General features: G+C 39.8%; 1 protein-coding gene across 1 annotated transcript in view; it reads right to left on the bottom strand.

Moving 5' to 3' along the window:
• Positions 1-15,113, bottom strand: part of LOC132828835 (A disintegrin and metalloproteinase with thrombospondin motifs 6-like) — a 160,290-nt gene that overhangs the window by 2,239 nt on the left and 142,938 nt on the right. Inside the window, exons 20-24 of the mRNA XM_060845994.1 lie at positions 14,446-14,584; positions 11,893-12,022; positions 7,575-7,779; positions 6,599-6,775; positions 5,247-5,403 (exon numbers count right to left, since the gene is read on the bottom strand). Of these exons, the coding sequence (XP_060701977.1) occupies positions 5,247-5,403; positions 6,599-6,775; positions 7,575-7,779; positions 11,893-12,022; positions 14,446-14,584 (808 nt within the window). The remainder of the gene's footprint in view (positions 1-5,246; positions 5,404-6,598; positions 6,776-7,574; positions 7,780-11,892; positions 12,023-14,445; positions 14,585-15,113) is intronic.

Here is a 15,113-nt window from a genome sequence, read left to right as displayed (position 1 = left end):
TTCATTGCCACTGACTCAGAATTCTCTCACTTACGTACTGCACCAAATGATCTGCAGCAATTCAACACAGTTCATCAACACTATCTCAAGGACAATCTGCGATAAGCAACAAATGCTGATCCGGCCAGAACACCCACATTCTGTGAATCAATAAAAAAAAGCAAGTCTGCATGCCCAAAACATGCCTACACTAAGTAGCAAATAAAGGAAGGTAACCTTTCAACTTGGAAGGTGGAATGTGAGGAGCATAAGCTTTGACATGAACAACAACTTTCCACAGTATGTGTACACAAAACTGCCCTGTTTGACTGTGGGTTACATAAGGAGAAAGTGAGGACTGCAGATGCTGGAGATCAGAGCTGAAAATGTGTTGCTGGAAAAGCGCAGCAGGTCAGGCAGCATCCAAGGAGCAGGAGAATCGACGTTTCGGGCATGAGCCCTTCTTCATTCCTGAAGAAGGGCTTATGCCCGAAACATTGATTCTCCTGCTCCTTGGATGCTGCCTGACCTGCTGCGCTTTTCCAGCAACACAATTTCAGCTGTGGGTTACATAAACCTGGTATTGACATTACCACTTCACAAGAAATCAGATTAGCTGGCACAAACTCTCATCATGAGGCTACTAGCAGGGACAAGGAAAATTGGAAGCATGGTGTAGGCTTCATAGTAAGTAAACACTCATCCAAGTCAACTGAGTCACTGGTGGCAACAGTAAAGTGCTTCATCTTCCTGTGGCTGTCACCTGATAAAGACAGAGTCAATACCATACGTGCCTCTGCACTAGGTTTGCACACCAGTCTCTCTGTATACCTTTACACAACTCCGTAGGTGAAATTCTGAGGTATATGCTAAATGGCGAGAGTCAATGCATTCTGGGTGACGACATGCTTTGGGGCAGACAGTGCTTCATGGTCAAAATGCCTCAGTTATCACAAGGGACAGGGAAGATCAATGATAAAGAATGACATCTTTCTGAGTTGAATGCACTGAATGGATTCTGTTTCAAGAACATCTTCTTTCAGGGCAAGAAGGCCCTGGCAATCACAGATGCATTAGTTTGTCTAAGGTGTGAATGGTCTCCATCACAGTTCAGGACAACCATCATCATTATAAGTAACAAACATAAGGAAAATACTGGAGTTTGGAATTTTATTCAGGTCAGACCTGTGTGTGTTTTCCAGGCAACATCCAGCCCCAGTGCATCAAATAAATTCAGAAATGGAATATTCTGATTTGTGAGGTTTAAGAGTTAACAGAGTGTGACAACTGGGAATGGAAGCCATAATGAAAAACTTCATTATTTTGGTACCCAAGGAATGTTTATGAGCTTTGTTTACATTAAATCATCTGATCAGATTTTTCACGTTAGATGTAACTCAGTGAGGAGCAGCGTATAATATTAGTGTGACTTCTATGTGCATATGTCCCAGCTCGAAGTGATGCTTATATGATTCACAGACAGCTGGGAAAGCATAGAATCCCTACAGTGTGGAAGCGGGCCATTCAGCCCATCGAGTTTACACTGACACTTCAATGAGCATCCCACACAGACTCACCCCATTCCTGTAACCCTGCATTTCCCATGGTTAGTCCACTTAGCTTATATATCCCTGGTAATTTAGCATGGCCATTCCACATAGCCTGTATGTCTTTCTCCTGTAGGAGGAAACCAGAACACCTGGAGAAAACCCACGCAGTCATGGGGAGAACGTGCAAACTCCAGACAGACAGTCACCCAAGATTGGAGTTGAACCTGGTTCCCTGATGCTGTGAGGCATCAGTGCTAACCACTGAGCCATCATGCCACCCCAGAGAAGGTATCTCCTGTTGATTACTGGGACAACAGTGACTTGCACCAGTTACCATGGCAGCAGCAACAACCTTCAAGAACTGAGGAGCTTTACAGATAGCACTCATGGCAGACCCTGCTTCACAAAGACCAGTCTTTGATGCCCTGTAGGGAGATACTCCATCTGAAGCAGATCTGTTTGCTGCATGTCCATTGCCTCTTACAAGATGCATGGATGCCAGAAACATTCTCTTGAAAGGCAATTGACAATGTAATTATCTTCTTGTTGTCTCTAATTTGCATTGAAAAATATTTGGAATGATCTTCAAACCAATACTCTACAGATTGCCAATACATCAGTAAGCTTCCTTATCAAGTTATTAGCAGGCTGAAAAAAGGTTTCATGATACAATTAATGAGGACTTAGCTTAACCATTTTAAATTTTGTGTTTTTTGTTTAAGGAAATATTATACTATTCTTTTGTTTGTATTATATTCTATTTGAAAACTCTCATTTATTTGAAATTAGCAATTGCATGAGAAATGCAGATTCATGCCAATGTGAAGAGAGTAATTGAATGTTTTCATATCTTGAGTCACCTTTCAGACCATCCCTTCTCCTACATTCTGTGAAATGGAAAGTGTCTATGGAAAAGCTGTTTTGTCATTGACACTAAACTGGAATGCATTCTGCTACAATACTTTAAACTTTAATAATCAGAACATAATTATGACTTCTTGCTTTTTGAGGAAACATTAAAACTTTGCTTCATCTCTTACAATATAAACAAAGAGAATTTCTTTTCCTAAGGCAACTTCATCGTCAGATTGGGGAATAAAAAAATCAATGTCTATATTCAAAATATCAATTTTAAATTTAAACAGATGTCCTTTATGCCAGGAGACATTGCCTCCAGAAGGTTACAATGAGATCTCAAAGCAGTTCCATTAGTTTCAACAGAGTTGTAATTTCTCAAGGTATATGATCCCAAGAAAAAAAGTACAATGATATTATTAGAACTTTTATTATTTGATGAATGGGGAGTTATTTGAACAAGAAGTGGTCCTGTAGTTCTTCTTTGATTTTAAATGTGCAAAGCCATTTTGAAAATCTGCCAAAACTTTGTGATTCAATTCATGGACAGAAGACAACGTGAATGTGCTTCCCATAAATTGCACCAGCAAGCAGCCCCAAACATGGTGACACCAGATGTCTGCTCTTAACATTGATCAGAGATGTACAAATATTTGAGATAACTGTTTCTCAGGAAAGGGAAGCACTGATTTCCAGTTGGCAGCTAGTAGCCAATATTGAGATGACGAGATTACTTTGTAGGCAATCATGAACACAAACTCAATCTAGCCATCATGTTTTCATGATCTTGGCTCTTGACAAAGTGTTAATGAGCATTATTAACATTATTCAGTCCTTAACATTCAAAAATGGGGCAAAAATTGAAAAATTACAAAACTGTGCAAAATGTGATTTAACTGGTGAGGGAATTTCAAGCCAAGTTGAAAAGGGACTCTTCCTTCCTCAACATTTGAACGTGAATATTTATCACTCTCAAAATCTAATTTGCTCCTTACAGCATCTTCCAACAAGTGAAAGAGATGCAGTATTTGCCCTTTTGCTCTATCCTAAGGTCCAGGATAATCTCTTCAGCTGAAACAAGTGATAAACTTGTATTTCTCTCAATTACATATACTGTGTTCACTGACTATGATGCAGTGTCTCCTTCAGTGGGTGCCCAAAACCAATGCTTTGCCTTGCTGAACACCTCCACTCAATTGAAAAGTGTGTGCTCAGTTTCCCTTCATTTGCCATTCTAATTTTCTCATTCTGATCACAGCTCTCTTGGTTCCAATGACGCTTGAGGAACCACTTCCCAATTTCAATGAGGCATTTTACAAACTTAAGAGTCTCAAAATTCAGTTCAGTTATTAGCATTATTTCCTTTTCTTTTGGACAGTTGATGCTGGTAATGAATCTTTTTAAATGCATTTATGGGATGCAACCGTCAATAGCTGGGATGGTATTTATTGCCAATCCCTAGATGCTCTTCAGAAGGTGATGGTGAACTGCCTTCTTAAAACGCTGCAGTCCATGTACTGCAGACACACTCAAAATGTGTTGTTATGTGTATATCCACTAAACCAAACTGTTATTACACCTTTTTAAAAATGATTTATCTTCATCTTTCATCTTGCACCACATCAGCCCTTGTTATGTAACCACTCCTGTCTTCCAACATATCACAGATCTTCCCTTTTGTTCTTCATTCTCCTTCCCCATCTTCATCTCCCTCTGTGGATGTTTAAATCTCATTAAATCTTTTAAACAATCTCTGGTTTTGATGCAAGATCACAGGCTTTAAACAGCAACTCTCTCCACAGAAACTGCCTGACCTGCTGTGTATTTCAAATCCTTCCATGTCCATCCCCCTCCCAAGCTCTGTAATCTCCTCTAGCCCTACAACCATCTGACATATCTCTGCTATAGTTAATACTACTGCCTCACAGTGCCAGGGACCCAGGTTTGATTCTACTCTTGGGGTGACTATCTGTGTAGAGTTTGCATATTCCCTCCATGTCTGTGTGGGTTTCTTCCCCGTGCTCCAGTTTCCTCCCACAATCCAAAAGGTGTGCAGATTAGGTGAACTGGTCATGCTAAATTGCCCATAATGTCCAGGGATGGACAAACTAGGTGCATTAGCCATGGGAAATGCAGGATTACAGGGATGGGGTGAGTCTGGGTGGATGCTCTTTGAAGGGTCAGCGTGGACTCGATGGGCCAAATGGACTGCTTCCACACCGTAGGGATTCTATGATTTTATGACTCTAAATGTACTCCTTTAAATCTGGAAACTTATGCATTTCTGATTTTAAGTACTCATCACTGATGGTTGCACCTTCAATTTGCTAATTTCCAAGTTGTAGAACTTTCTAAGCTCAAACCATTTCTTGAAATCACCTCTTTGTTTCTCTGACCTAATATTTCATTACATGATTCAGTGTTGTAACTTGTTTTATAAGACTCTTGTGAATTGCCTTGGAATCATATACAGGCAGTTCTTCTATAATGCGATAGTTACGTTCTTGTGCAACCCCATGTTATAGAAAAATCACGTAGTTTAGAAACTGCACTTTAAGTATTGGTGATGTAAACGCATTACAGCCGACGCACATTTTAATACTTTGTGCTTTAGAGACAGTGTCCCTAATTCATCAATCGCGTCATAGCGAATTCACGGTAATGAAATGCACATTATAGCAAAATGACCTGTATTTAATCGTGTTTATGGTCCAACATTAATACAAGTTTTATTACTGTTTATAGCATTTACTGTTTATGTTCCAGATCAAGCTGTTCACCTAAGACCTAAATATACTGCTTCAGCAGAAACCCATCTGGACTTTATAACCACAAAATGAGAGCATGAAAAGGTAGATTTACCTTCTGGATTCTCAGTGGGAAGAGCTTCACATCTGCTTTCACACTGCTGCATGGCTGCAGGCCGATTGGACTCTGGACATTCCATGGAAGGCTGACCAATGTAAGTCAAGCATTGAACCATTCGCATCTGCTGACCCAGACCACACTGTACAGAACACTAAGGAAATAAACAAAATGTAAATGTAAGCCTAAGCAGGTATAGAGTGAAGCATCAGAGGAAAGTAATGATTTTTTACAGCTTCTTTTATACCCAGCATAACAGTTGACACTATATGTATATCTCATGGTGGTGTCATGTGTTAGACATTAATCCAGAAGTCACATTTTCTAACAAATTAGATATCCTGCCAGTTAATCTGCTTTTGGTGAGACTTGTTGATAGTTGAATGTTGTCCAGAATACTCAGAGAAAACTCTTTCAAAAGGTGCTATGGGATGATTTATGTCTCTCTGAGAAGATAGAAAAAGCTTTAGTCCAACATCTTATCTGAAAGCGAGAAGCTTGGAGAATGTTGCAAGACCTCCTGGATTTCACGCTCCATTATACGCTCCATTTCTGGAGTCAAATCTGTCTCCATAAACTTGTACTCAGGGGTGAAGGTGCAATGAGCTAAGCTAAGATGATTCCATTAAAGTAGTGCAGTCTTACTGGGTCCCCTTCTGCAAAGGAGAAAGTTCAAACTAGCAGCTACAATAAACTGAAAAGATTTCTTAATTGTTTCAATTTTTAAAAAATCTAACTATGTGCCACTGTTAGTTTACATTTTTAAAATGAAATTGAATTTCCCATGGTGGGTGTGAGGGGTTAAGGGATTGGCTCTAGGTATAAAACACATATGAGGAAGGGAGGGGATATTGATTCAAAGAGGTTCGGGTTAATGATAAGTGTAAACTTTACACTCAAACAGCTTCATGAGTTATGCACAGTGGTTAGCACTGCTGCCCCGCAGTGCCAGAGACTCAGGTTCAATTCCCGACTCAGGCGACTGACTGTGTGGAGTTTGCACGTTCTCCCCGTGTCTGCGTGGATTTCATCCGGGTGCTCCAGTTTCCTCCCACAGTCCAAAGATGTGCAGGTTAGGTGAATTGGCCATGCTAAATTGCCTGTAGTGTTAGGTAAAGGAGTAAATGTAGGAGAATGGGTGGGTTGCGCTTTGGCAGGTCGGTGTGGACTTGTTAGGCCGAAGGGCCTGTTTCCACACTGTAAGTAATCTAATCTAATCTAATCTAATTTTTCAAGTCTTGCATCTGACCTTGAATTGATGAAAATAGCTTTATTTTATGGGACCTCATATCTTCGATTACAACAGTATTTTCTTGAATGGGACAATAACATATTATTGGATTGATTACCGGGCTCCATTCTCCTGCTAGCCAGCGAGGAAGTGGACATCGTTGTGAAGTACATCGTATTCGGGTGGGAGGTTTGGAGTCTGCAGGGCAATGGGAAGCTGGATATGTCATGGTGTAATCACTGCTCTTGCAAAGTACAATACGATGCCGATGACCTATTCCACAACTTGGTGTGCACTGTGAAGATAAAGAGAAAGGCATGCTTAAAATTTTGAAAGGTGCTACACATTTCACCAGGATTCACTTTATTCTACAAGTTGGATGCAACCATCAAAAGTTAATGAAGACTCAAAAAATCTCTGCAGTGTTTTCAGGACAGAATTTTTATTCACCTCATGGTGCCTTTCCACTTAAAGTTCCAGGAAAGTGGACATCATATCCTGAGGGCAGATACCTACATATTATCCATGATGTGTCCCAATATCTCCCACTACAGACATGAACAAAAGGTGCAGTGCACAGTAGCAGTGTCCTCTGCCTGCAAGCACTCTAGCTCAATTGTCATTCCAGTCTTGGGTCAAACATTCAAACATTGGTGACAGAAACTGCAGTGAGAAACACTAACATCCCCCACCCATTCCTTCCTGGGGAATTTGTGGGATCAGGAAACAGGGCAAGATTCACACAGGTTCTGGGTTCCATCTTAAACTGGAGAGATTGTATCACAGTTCCACACCTTTAAATGACCTGAACATCTATCCTAAAAAGAAATGATTCATCTTGACTTTAATTAAATATCGAGGAGAAAGTGAGGTCTGCAGATGCTGGAGATCAGAGCTGAAAATGTGTTGCTGGAACAGGGCAGCAGGTCAGGCAGCATCCAAAGAACAGGAGATTCGATGTTTCGGGCATAAGCCCTTCTTCAGGAATCATTAAATATCACTGAGTTGCATTCAAGTATTTCTTTGACTATCAATAAACAATATCATATTGATTGAAGACTTAAACCTTACAAGTAGAATGAAGTACACATTACCTCAGACCAATCAAGAGGAACCCATTCTGGTGGACAGGTATGGTTATTGCAGCTTTCTTTTATCAGAGGGCGTTCAGTCATACAGTGACTATCATCCAGTACTTTTTGCTCAGAAGCAGTGACCTTTTGGACACATACAACATCACGAGTGCGAAGTCCCCCATTGCAGGTCCGACTACACTCGGACCATTCACCTACAATCCAGCTGGAAAATGAAAAATATAAAATGACTTTATGTTTGTGGACAAGCACATAAAGGAAGTCTTGTGACACTGTGAGTCTTATCCCTGCCTCTGAACCAGAAGCTCCAGGTTTCAGTCCCAGGACTTGATGGTCAAGGAAGGTACATTCATAACACGGTCAAATAGATTGATTGACAACATACAAATCTTTCCAACACATGCCACTGGGTAGGTGGCAAGATTGGGAGAGGTCTTTGTTCAACTGTGTGATGGAAAGAAGTCTGGACTCTCTGTCATCAATATAACAAATACAACATAAAAAGTACACATTGCTACAGTAACTCAAAGTGCCTGAATAACCCATAATATGTTACTACCACAAACCCAAACTCATAAACACATAAAATGAACACCTCAATGACAGCGCACTCTTCAAATATCTGACACCAATATTAGGTGGCTTGGATGCTTGCCTGGATTGTCTGGATTTTTGCAAAGACATAACATTCATTCTAGTTACTTATGCACTTTGAGTCCTTGCTTCTGAAACTGGGATCCATGGTAAAGCCAGACATATCTGGAAATGATGCCAGTGGCTGATGAAAGTAAGTCCCAATTTTAACTGTGCACAGAATTGTGTGACAGGCTAGCCAACAAACCCTGAACTTGCATGATAAGAGATGCAAGCAACTGTAACAGTCAGGGATAGTCTCCAGGCCACAAGTGTGGGGGAGTGCCTGTGGGTTTACTGACAGCACTGACCCCTCAGTCACAGTGTGAACATCTCCAGACAGTAAAACTGCTTCAGTCACATCAACAAACTGGATGTTGATTGGAAAATTCCATTCAGCCTCCTGTAAGTGCACCTTAGAAGGATGTTAATGAGCTTAACTGGCTACCCACCATGTGAAGGCAGGTAGCCTTACTGCCCACAAAACTAATTTGCCAAAAAATGCCTGATACGAGGGATGGAGGTTGAAAAGCTGATACATTTACTGGGGCACTGCTTCCCTGGCAGGGCCCAAAATATTCAGGTCCACAATTTTCTAACATTGTTTTGGAGACCTTGGTGTGGAGGAGCTGCTGAAGAGCAGAGATGTCCTGTATCCACAAGAGACTTGGAGGCCCTCCAGACTAACACTTATAAGACAGTGAGACAGACTCAAGCTCAGAAGTCTATCCTTAATGACCTGATGTAATGCTCAAAATCACTCAATAACCTCATATGAGTAGTCAAGGTCAATTTAATGCATCTTTAATTGTCATATCACACCAATACAGCAACTAACCCACCATCATTCACCATCCTCCTTCAGTCAGGACTCATACTGAATATTCAACACTGCTCTAAACCTCACACCTACACATCATTGAATGGTAACATTACCATTAACAGCCACATCAGACAAATCAATCGCATGACATTCACTGATGCAAATCTTTCTATCTTTCAAAAGGAGACACACAAACAGGGAAAGAAGATGCTAATGGTGCAGGACATGTGTGGATGTATGTATTATCCCCATGAAGTAGACAGTAGTCAGAATATTGGAGCAGCTCGAGGCAAGACCTGAAATGAGAGATGCTGGTATTTTCATACCTGAGCCTCCCTTTTCACTCACCTCCCCTTTTCCAATTTTTTTTTCTGATTTAGAAGCAGAAGATAGAGTAAAAGTATGAAACTCTTACTCCCTGCGCTGCATACCTGTTCATTGCCAGTCCATTTCTGCCTTTCGCCTTTCAGATACTGAAGCAACAGTGAAGACGATGATAATGAAGAAACACTGCCTCTAGATCACACATTCAAAGTCTCGAGATTAAACAGGGCAATTACGTGTCATTTAGAGGAGAGTTCAGAAGTGGGGTCTGCACCTGGTGAAACATTGGGTACTCGTGGCTTCAGCCAGGTCAGGAATCAAGGGCAGTGAATTACCAGAGGGGATGCCATTAGGGGAGCATTCACACACATGGGGTTTGATGGACACGGATAAAGTTTCAGTGCAGTTGCCTACAAATGATGATTGGGATACACAATAGAATACTTGGTGCATTGGGAGCCCTGCCAGAAAACCTGCCTGCAATGTCAAGCGGCATAGGAAAGGCTAGCACCAACGTATCTCAGAACCTTGTGCAGAGCTTAACCTCCAGCCTGTTGGACGGTCCAGCACAGAATGGTGACCAACTCCATTATCGCACTGGAAGACGCACTCTAATGTAGATGAGATGTGATTGATGTCTCAGCTTTCAGTGTGGCACAAATGGAAGTTACCAGATCCAAGCATGCTGTGATGGAAACTCAGATTTCTCTCAAACAAGGTCAAACATCTGCAGTCATTGTTTTTACCAAGGTCAAACTGCTGCCAGCTTTGCCCTTCAATGCAATACTGTGCATAGTTCTGCCCTTTTAACACATGATTCAATATATAAGACCTTAATTTAAGTTATTCCCAACAGTTTACCTGCACAGTTTGAAAGCATTTTCTGGAATAGGAATACCTGACCTTCAGTGATTTGATGCGTGAAAATTATAGAATGATAAAGCTCAGGTGAGGGACATTCATCCTGGTGCTGGGTCTTGGACAGATAGTTTCCATTCCCCTCCTCTTTCCCTGGAGCTCTGGAAATCTTTACCCTTCAGGAGTTAAGCTACTTCATTTTTGATCATTACTTTGGAATTTGTTCTACCACGCTTTAGGAGAAATATGCATACATACACAAAACATCGATTTTAATCTCTGAATTAATTTGGTGAGAGAACATGAACACAGATTAGGAGCAGGAATATATTGGCTGTCCACTCTCCTCAGCCTCTGTATCATTCAAGATGATCATGGCTGACCTGTTCGTATTTCAAATCCCACTGACCCATCTCCTCACAATATCCATTGATCCCCCCTATTGAGCCTCAGAATCCATCTCTGTCTTCAAAATATTTCATGATTTTATCCCCAGCACCTCCTGAGACAGAGTGTTTCAAAATCTCACAACCCTCTGAGGGAATAAAAGTCTCCTTAACTCTGTCTGAAAAGGGTGTCCTCTATTTCTGGGCTCACCCACAAGAGGAAACATTTTTTTACATGTCCAGTTTGTTAAGGTAATTGAGGATAATATGCACTTCAATCAAGTTACTTCTCACTCCTCTAAACCTAAAACGGAAACAAACTCAGTCTGTCTAACCTTTCCTCATAACCTTACCTTTTTCCAGGTATTAGTTTAATAAATCTCACCTGAACTCACCTTCACAATATTCATATCATTCTTTAAATATGGAGACCAAAACAACATGCAATATTCAGGACATGGTCTCACCATTACCCTGTCTACCTGAGGCATAAATTCCTTCTTTTATGTTCAAGTTGTCTTTTATAATAGGACAGCATTGCATTAGCCTTATTTATTTACTGTACATGAATATCAACTGTTTGTGACTTCTGCACTAGAACACTGAGCTCCCTCTGAACTATGGAATTTTACACTTGTTCATTTAAGTAAGACTCTATGTTTATTTTCCGTGCCAAAGCAAACAATTTCACATTATCCCACATTAAACCCATCAGCCAGTGAGTTATTCGCAGGCTATCTATATCCATATCTATATTCTATATCCTCCCTTTGTACTCTTCACAACGTATTTTCCTACTTATCTTTATGTCACCTACAAATTTAACTACCGTGCCTTTGCTCCCTTAAATCATTCAAGTCATTGATATAAATAAAGAGAAAAGGCTCAGCACAAACCTTTACAGGATACCAGTCTTCATATCTTTCCAATCAGAAAAAATACCTAATTTTGCATATTTCTCTGTTTTCTGCCAGCCACATAGTCTTTAATATATGTTGATACCCCCATGCCATGAGGGTAGAAAATTCAAGTTTTTAAAAAGTAGACTTTAGCATCTTAAGGACATTCAGGTATTAACCAGAGGCAAAAGCGATTTTGCAAAAATGTAAAATAGAACCAGATTTTGTGAATGAAGATAGTTTCCTCAGTGACTCTGGAAGATGTCCTATTTATTGTTACTGAACAAACTCAGGCATTGATCAGATGAAATTTTGCCCATTCCATTTAGTTTGTGGCAGTATGACACAGCTATAACATTTGCTGTAAATATTAACCCAGTTCTTGTGTTACTTACACTGATGTACATGGCTCAGTGTTACAAGCACGTTGTTTTTCTGGAAGTTTGTTTTCACTGTTACAGTAATGAGCAGAAACAACAGAATTATCATCCAGTTTCTTGCACACGACAGCCTGTGCCTGTATACCTATACAGGAATGATAAAGTTTGATAATCAGTGAAATTAAGATTTGCTAACCATCATGAAAATCATTGCTTAATTTACAGTTCATTAGCTCTTGTAAATTTTGTGCAATTTTATTAATTTGATCCTGAAGTTAATCGGAAGGAAGAAAGAACCAATGGAATCATGCAAAACTCAATAATTTTACTTGTTTTTAAATCTGTTTTTGTTGCTTATTTTGACATATTAAACTCAAATGCATAACCACAGCTCAAATATTACAGGGGAATTTTACAATCTAATAGTCTTATGTGTTTGCTTGGATATGGCATGGGAAGAGAAGTAGGTAAATGGTGTCAAAAACTCCTGAGAACATGAAAGTCCAAGAACCACGCAGTCTGTGAATCATTGGATGCTGTCACATCGAGGGCTGCAATCAGTTTCAACATTTCTATTAGCTCAGTGGGCTTGCAATTTTCCCAAGGGCAGACCAGAAATAGTCAGGTCAAAATTAGATTCACTTCGTTGAATTTTATTTCCCTTAAAAGTACTAATCACAGTGATCATGGCACATTCTGAACAAAATGCCTCGAGTGCCAGTAAATTACATAAAAGAACCAGTTTGCAACAGCTATGCTGAATGAAGGATATAAAATTAGCCCTAATATGTGACATCAAATAAAAGCATATTATCTGATTTACCAGAAAACACATGGGAGATTTGTCAGTCAATGTCATTAAAATGAACTTTATGGTCACTTTATGCTCATGTTAATTGGGTCTCTACTCATCTGCTAAATTTGCAATTGCCCACAATATCTGCAACAGTCTGTGTGTACTTAATCTGTCATCTTTTCAGGAGCAAATATCAGTGATGGTGGGCACTGGTATTTTCCTAGATAACCATCCTGGCACTGTGTGGCATTTGCATCTCTGTCAGTAGGTGGTATTGGCTAAGGGTTGTTTGAAATGGCTTACTGCCATCAGTCCTTGGCTTTGCTTTGTCTTGGGCCTATCCAGTGGTTAGTGATGGAGAATGTATCACCACCGAGTATCAAAAGATGAGGCACTGTTCTTAGATAACAGGAATATTTACTGTTTGATACCAACATGTACAACCACATTTGATCACACATTATTACTAAGACTGTAGAAAGCTAGTAAGGATGCATCTGCTCTTTCCAAAGCCTGAACTCATTGTCTCCACAGGCTCTGAGTGACATCCACAGAGTGGGTGGAGCCAATGAAACATCAACATTAAACCCTTCAAAACCATTCCCTACTACAACAGGCATCACTGTAAGTGTACAATCAGGTCATGGGATTGATTTTTCAAACACAATACTTCGTGGTTTTGAAAATTTTGCATCCGAAAATAATTTGCTTGTTTTCTTTGCTCTCCGATAACAAAAACAAATTCTTTTAAAATAATTTTCAACACAATTAAATTTATTAATTGTATTTGCATTGTTTAATGTTTCCACTGATACTTTATTCACATGAATTAGCTTCTCTAAAATTGTATTTAATATTTTCTCAAAGTTGTTATCCTATGAACACAATTTGGAGAGTGCAGTTTATCTAATTTTCAGTGAAAACTCAACACTACCCAGTCAGCTGTGCTGTCAGAACATCTTTTTTCAATTTCTTATGCTCAGTTTCTTTTTAAAGCTACTAAATCAAAAGGCCTCAAGAATCAGCTAATTTTTGGTGCAGCTCCAAGTTCTGATCTTATGTGTTTCTTTCAAAAAGACCCACGAGTTAAAGCTTATTTTTTAATCAACCTGTTCAGAAACATTATTACAAGTGAGAATTGAACCTACGCCTCCTTTGGTGGGGCGACTACCACTGCACCATCAGATCTCCAAGACACCAGGTCAAGGCATTTTTTTTAAATCAACCTGTTCAACGATATTATGGTAAACACCTGGAACAGGTTGGAATTTGAACTGAGGTTTTGTGGCTCAGAGTTAGGAACAGTACCACTGCTCCATAAGAACTGCTAAAAGGCACCAGTTAAGTGTTTTCTCATAACCTTACTCAGAGATGTTATTACACATTTCTGGAGCAGGTGGGAGTTGAACCTGAGCATCCTGGTCCATGAGGTAGGGAGACTACCACTGCACCACAAGAACCCTAAGATACCAGTTAAATATTGATATGAACTGTTCACTTCAGCTGTGATCCCTTGCTAGTCAGACAAAAAGCTATCTATTAATTCCTTACATTCCATGAAGCACTCAATTATTATGATTCCTGACACCAATTACTGTTGCAAAATTTGCTAACATGTATTCTCAGGAGTGAACTCTTTGCAAGAGTGGCCAGGAAAGAAAGGTCCAACAAAAGGAATTGTGTTAACTCAGAATGGTATGGTCATTAGCAAAATGAACATGGTATTCTCTAATCCTCGTAATCATAATGTGTTTTCATATTGCTCTACATACCTCCTGCACATATTGCAGTGCACTTGGACCAAGGAAAATATTGCCACTCATAGGTTGCCTGTGTATCTCCACTGACTGTGCGTGTGATGGGTGCATTAAATTTGTAATGAATGCCCTGATTTTCCTCTTGTATCAGCACCTGCATGGGAAATGAAAAATAAATCACAACAAATTCATATTTTTGTCCATTTGAATACTTACTACATCAAAGTGATAATAACTTGCTAGATTTTATTTACTTTGATACTCAGAACTTTCAAGATACATCATGGCTGCTTAGTACAACTAACTACTGCAGTCGTTGCTAGTTACATCATATTCCTCTTTAACAACAACATAAATTCTGAGTAGAAATGAACTGAGTGGAAATTGGATACAAATTTGCTTTGAAGTTGGAGACAGAGGTTGGTGGCACAGGGTAGTTTTTCGGACTGGAGGCCTTTAACCAGATGTGTGCAGCAAGGATTGCTACTAGGTCCACTGCTTTTCGTCATTTATATAAATGATTTAGATGTGAATATAGGAGGTATGGTTAGTAAGTTTGTGGATGACACCAACATTGGTAGTGTAATGGACAGTGAAGAAGGTTATCTCAGAGTACAACAGGACCTTGATCAGATGGGTCAATGAGCCGAGAAGTGGCAGATGAGGTTTAATGTAGATAAATG

The sequence above is a fragment of the Hemiscyllium ocellatum genome, chromosome 28, assembly GCF_020745735.1.
Source record: "Hemiscyllium ocellatum isolate sHemOce1 chromosome 28, sHemOce1.pat.X.cur, whole genome shotgun sequence".
Taxonomy (NCBI): domain Eukaryota; kingdom Metazoa; phylum Chordata; class Chondrichthyes; order Orectolobiformes; family Hemiscylliidae; genus Hemiscyllium; species Hemiscyllium ocellatum.
This window is presented reverse-complemented; position numbering and strand designations above follow the sequence as displayed.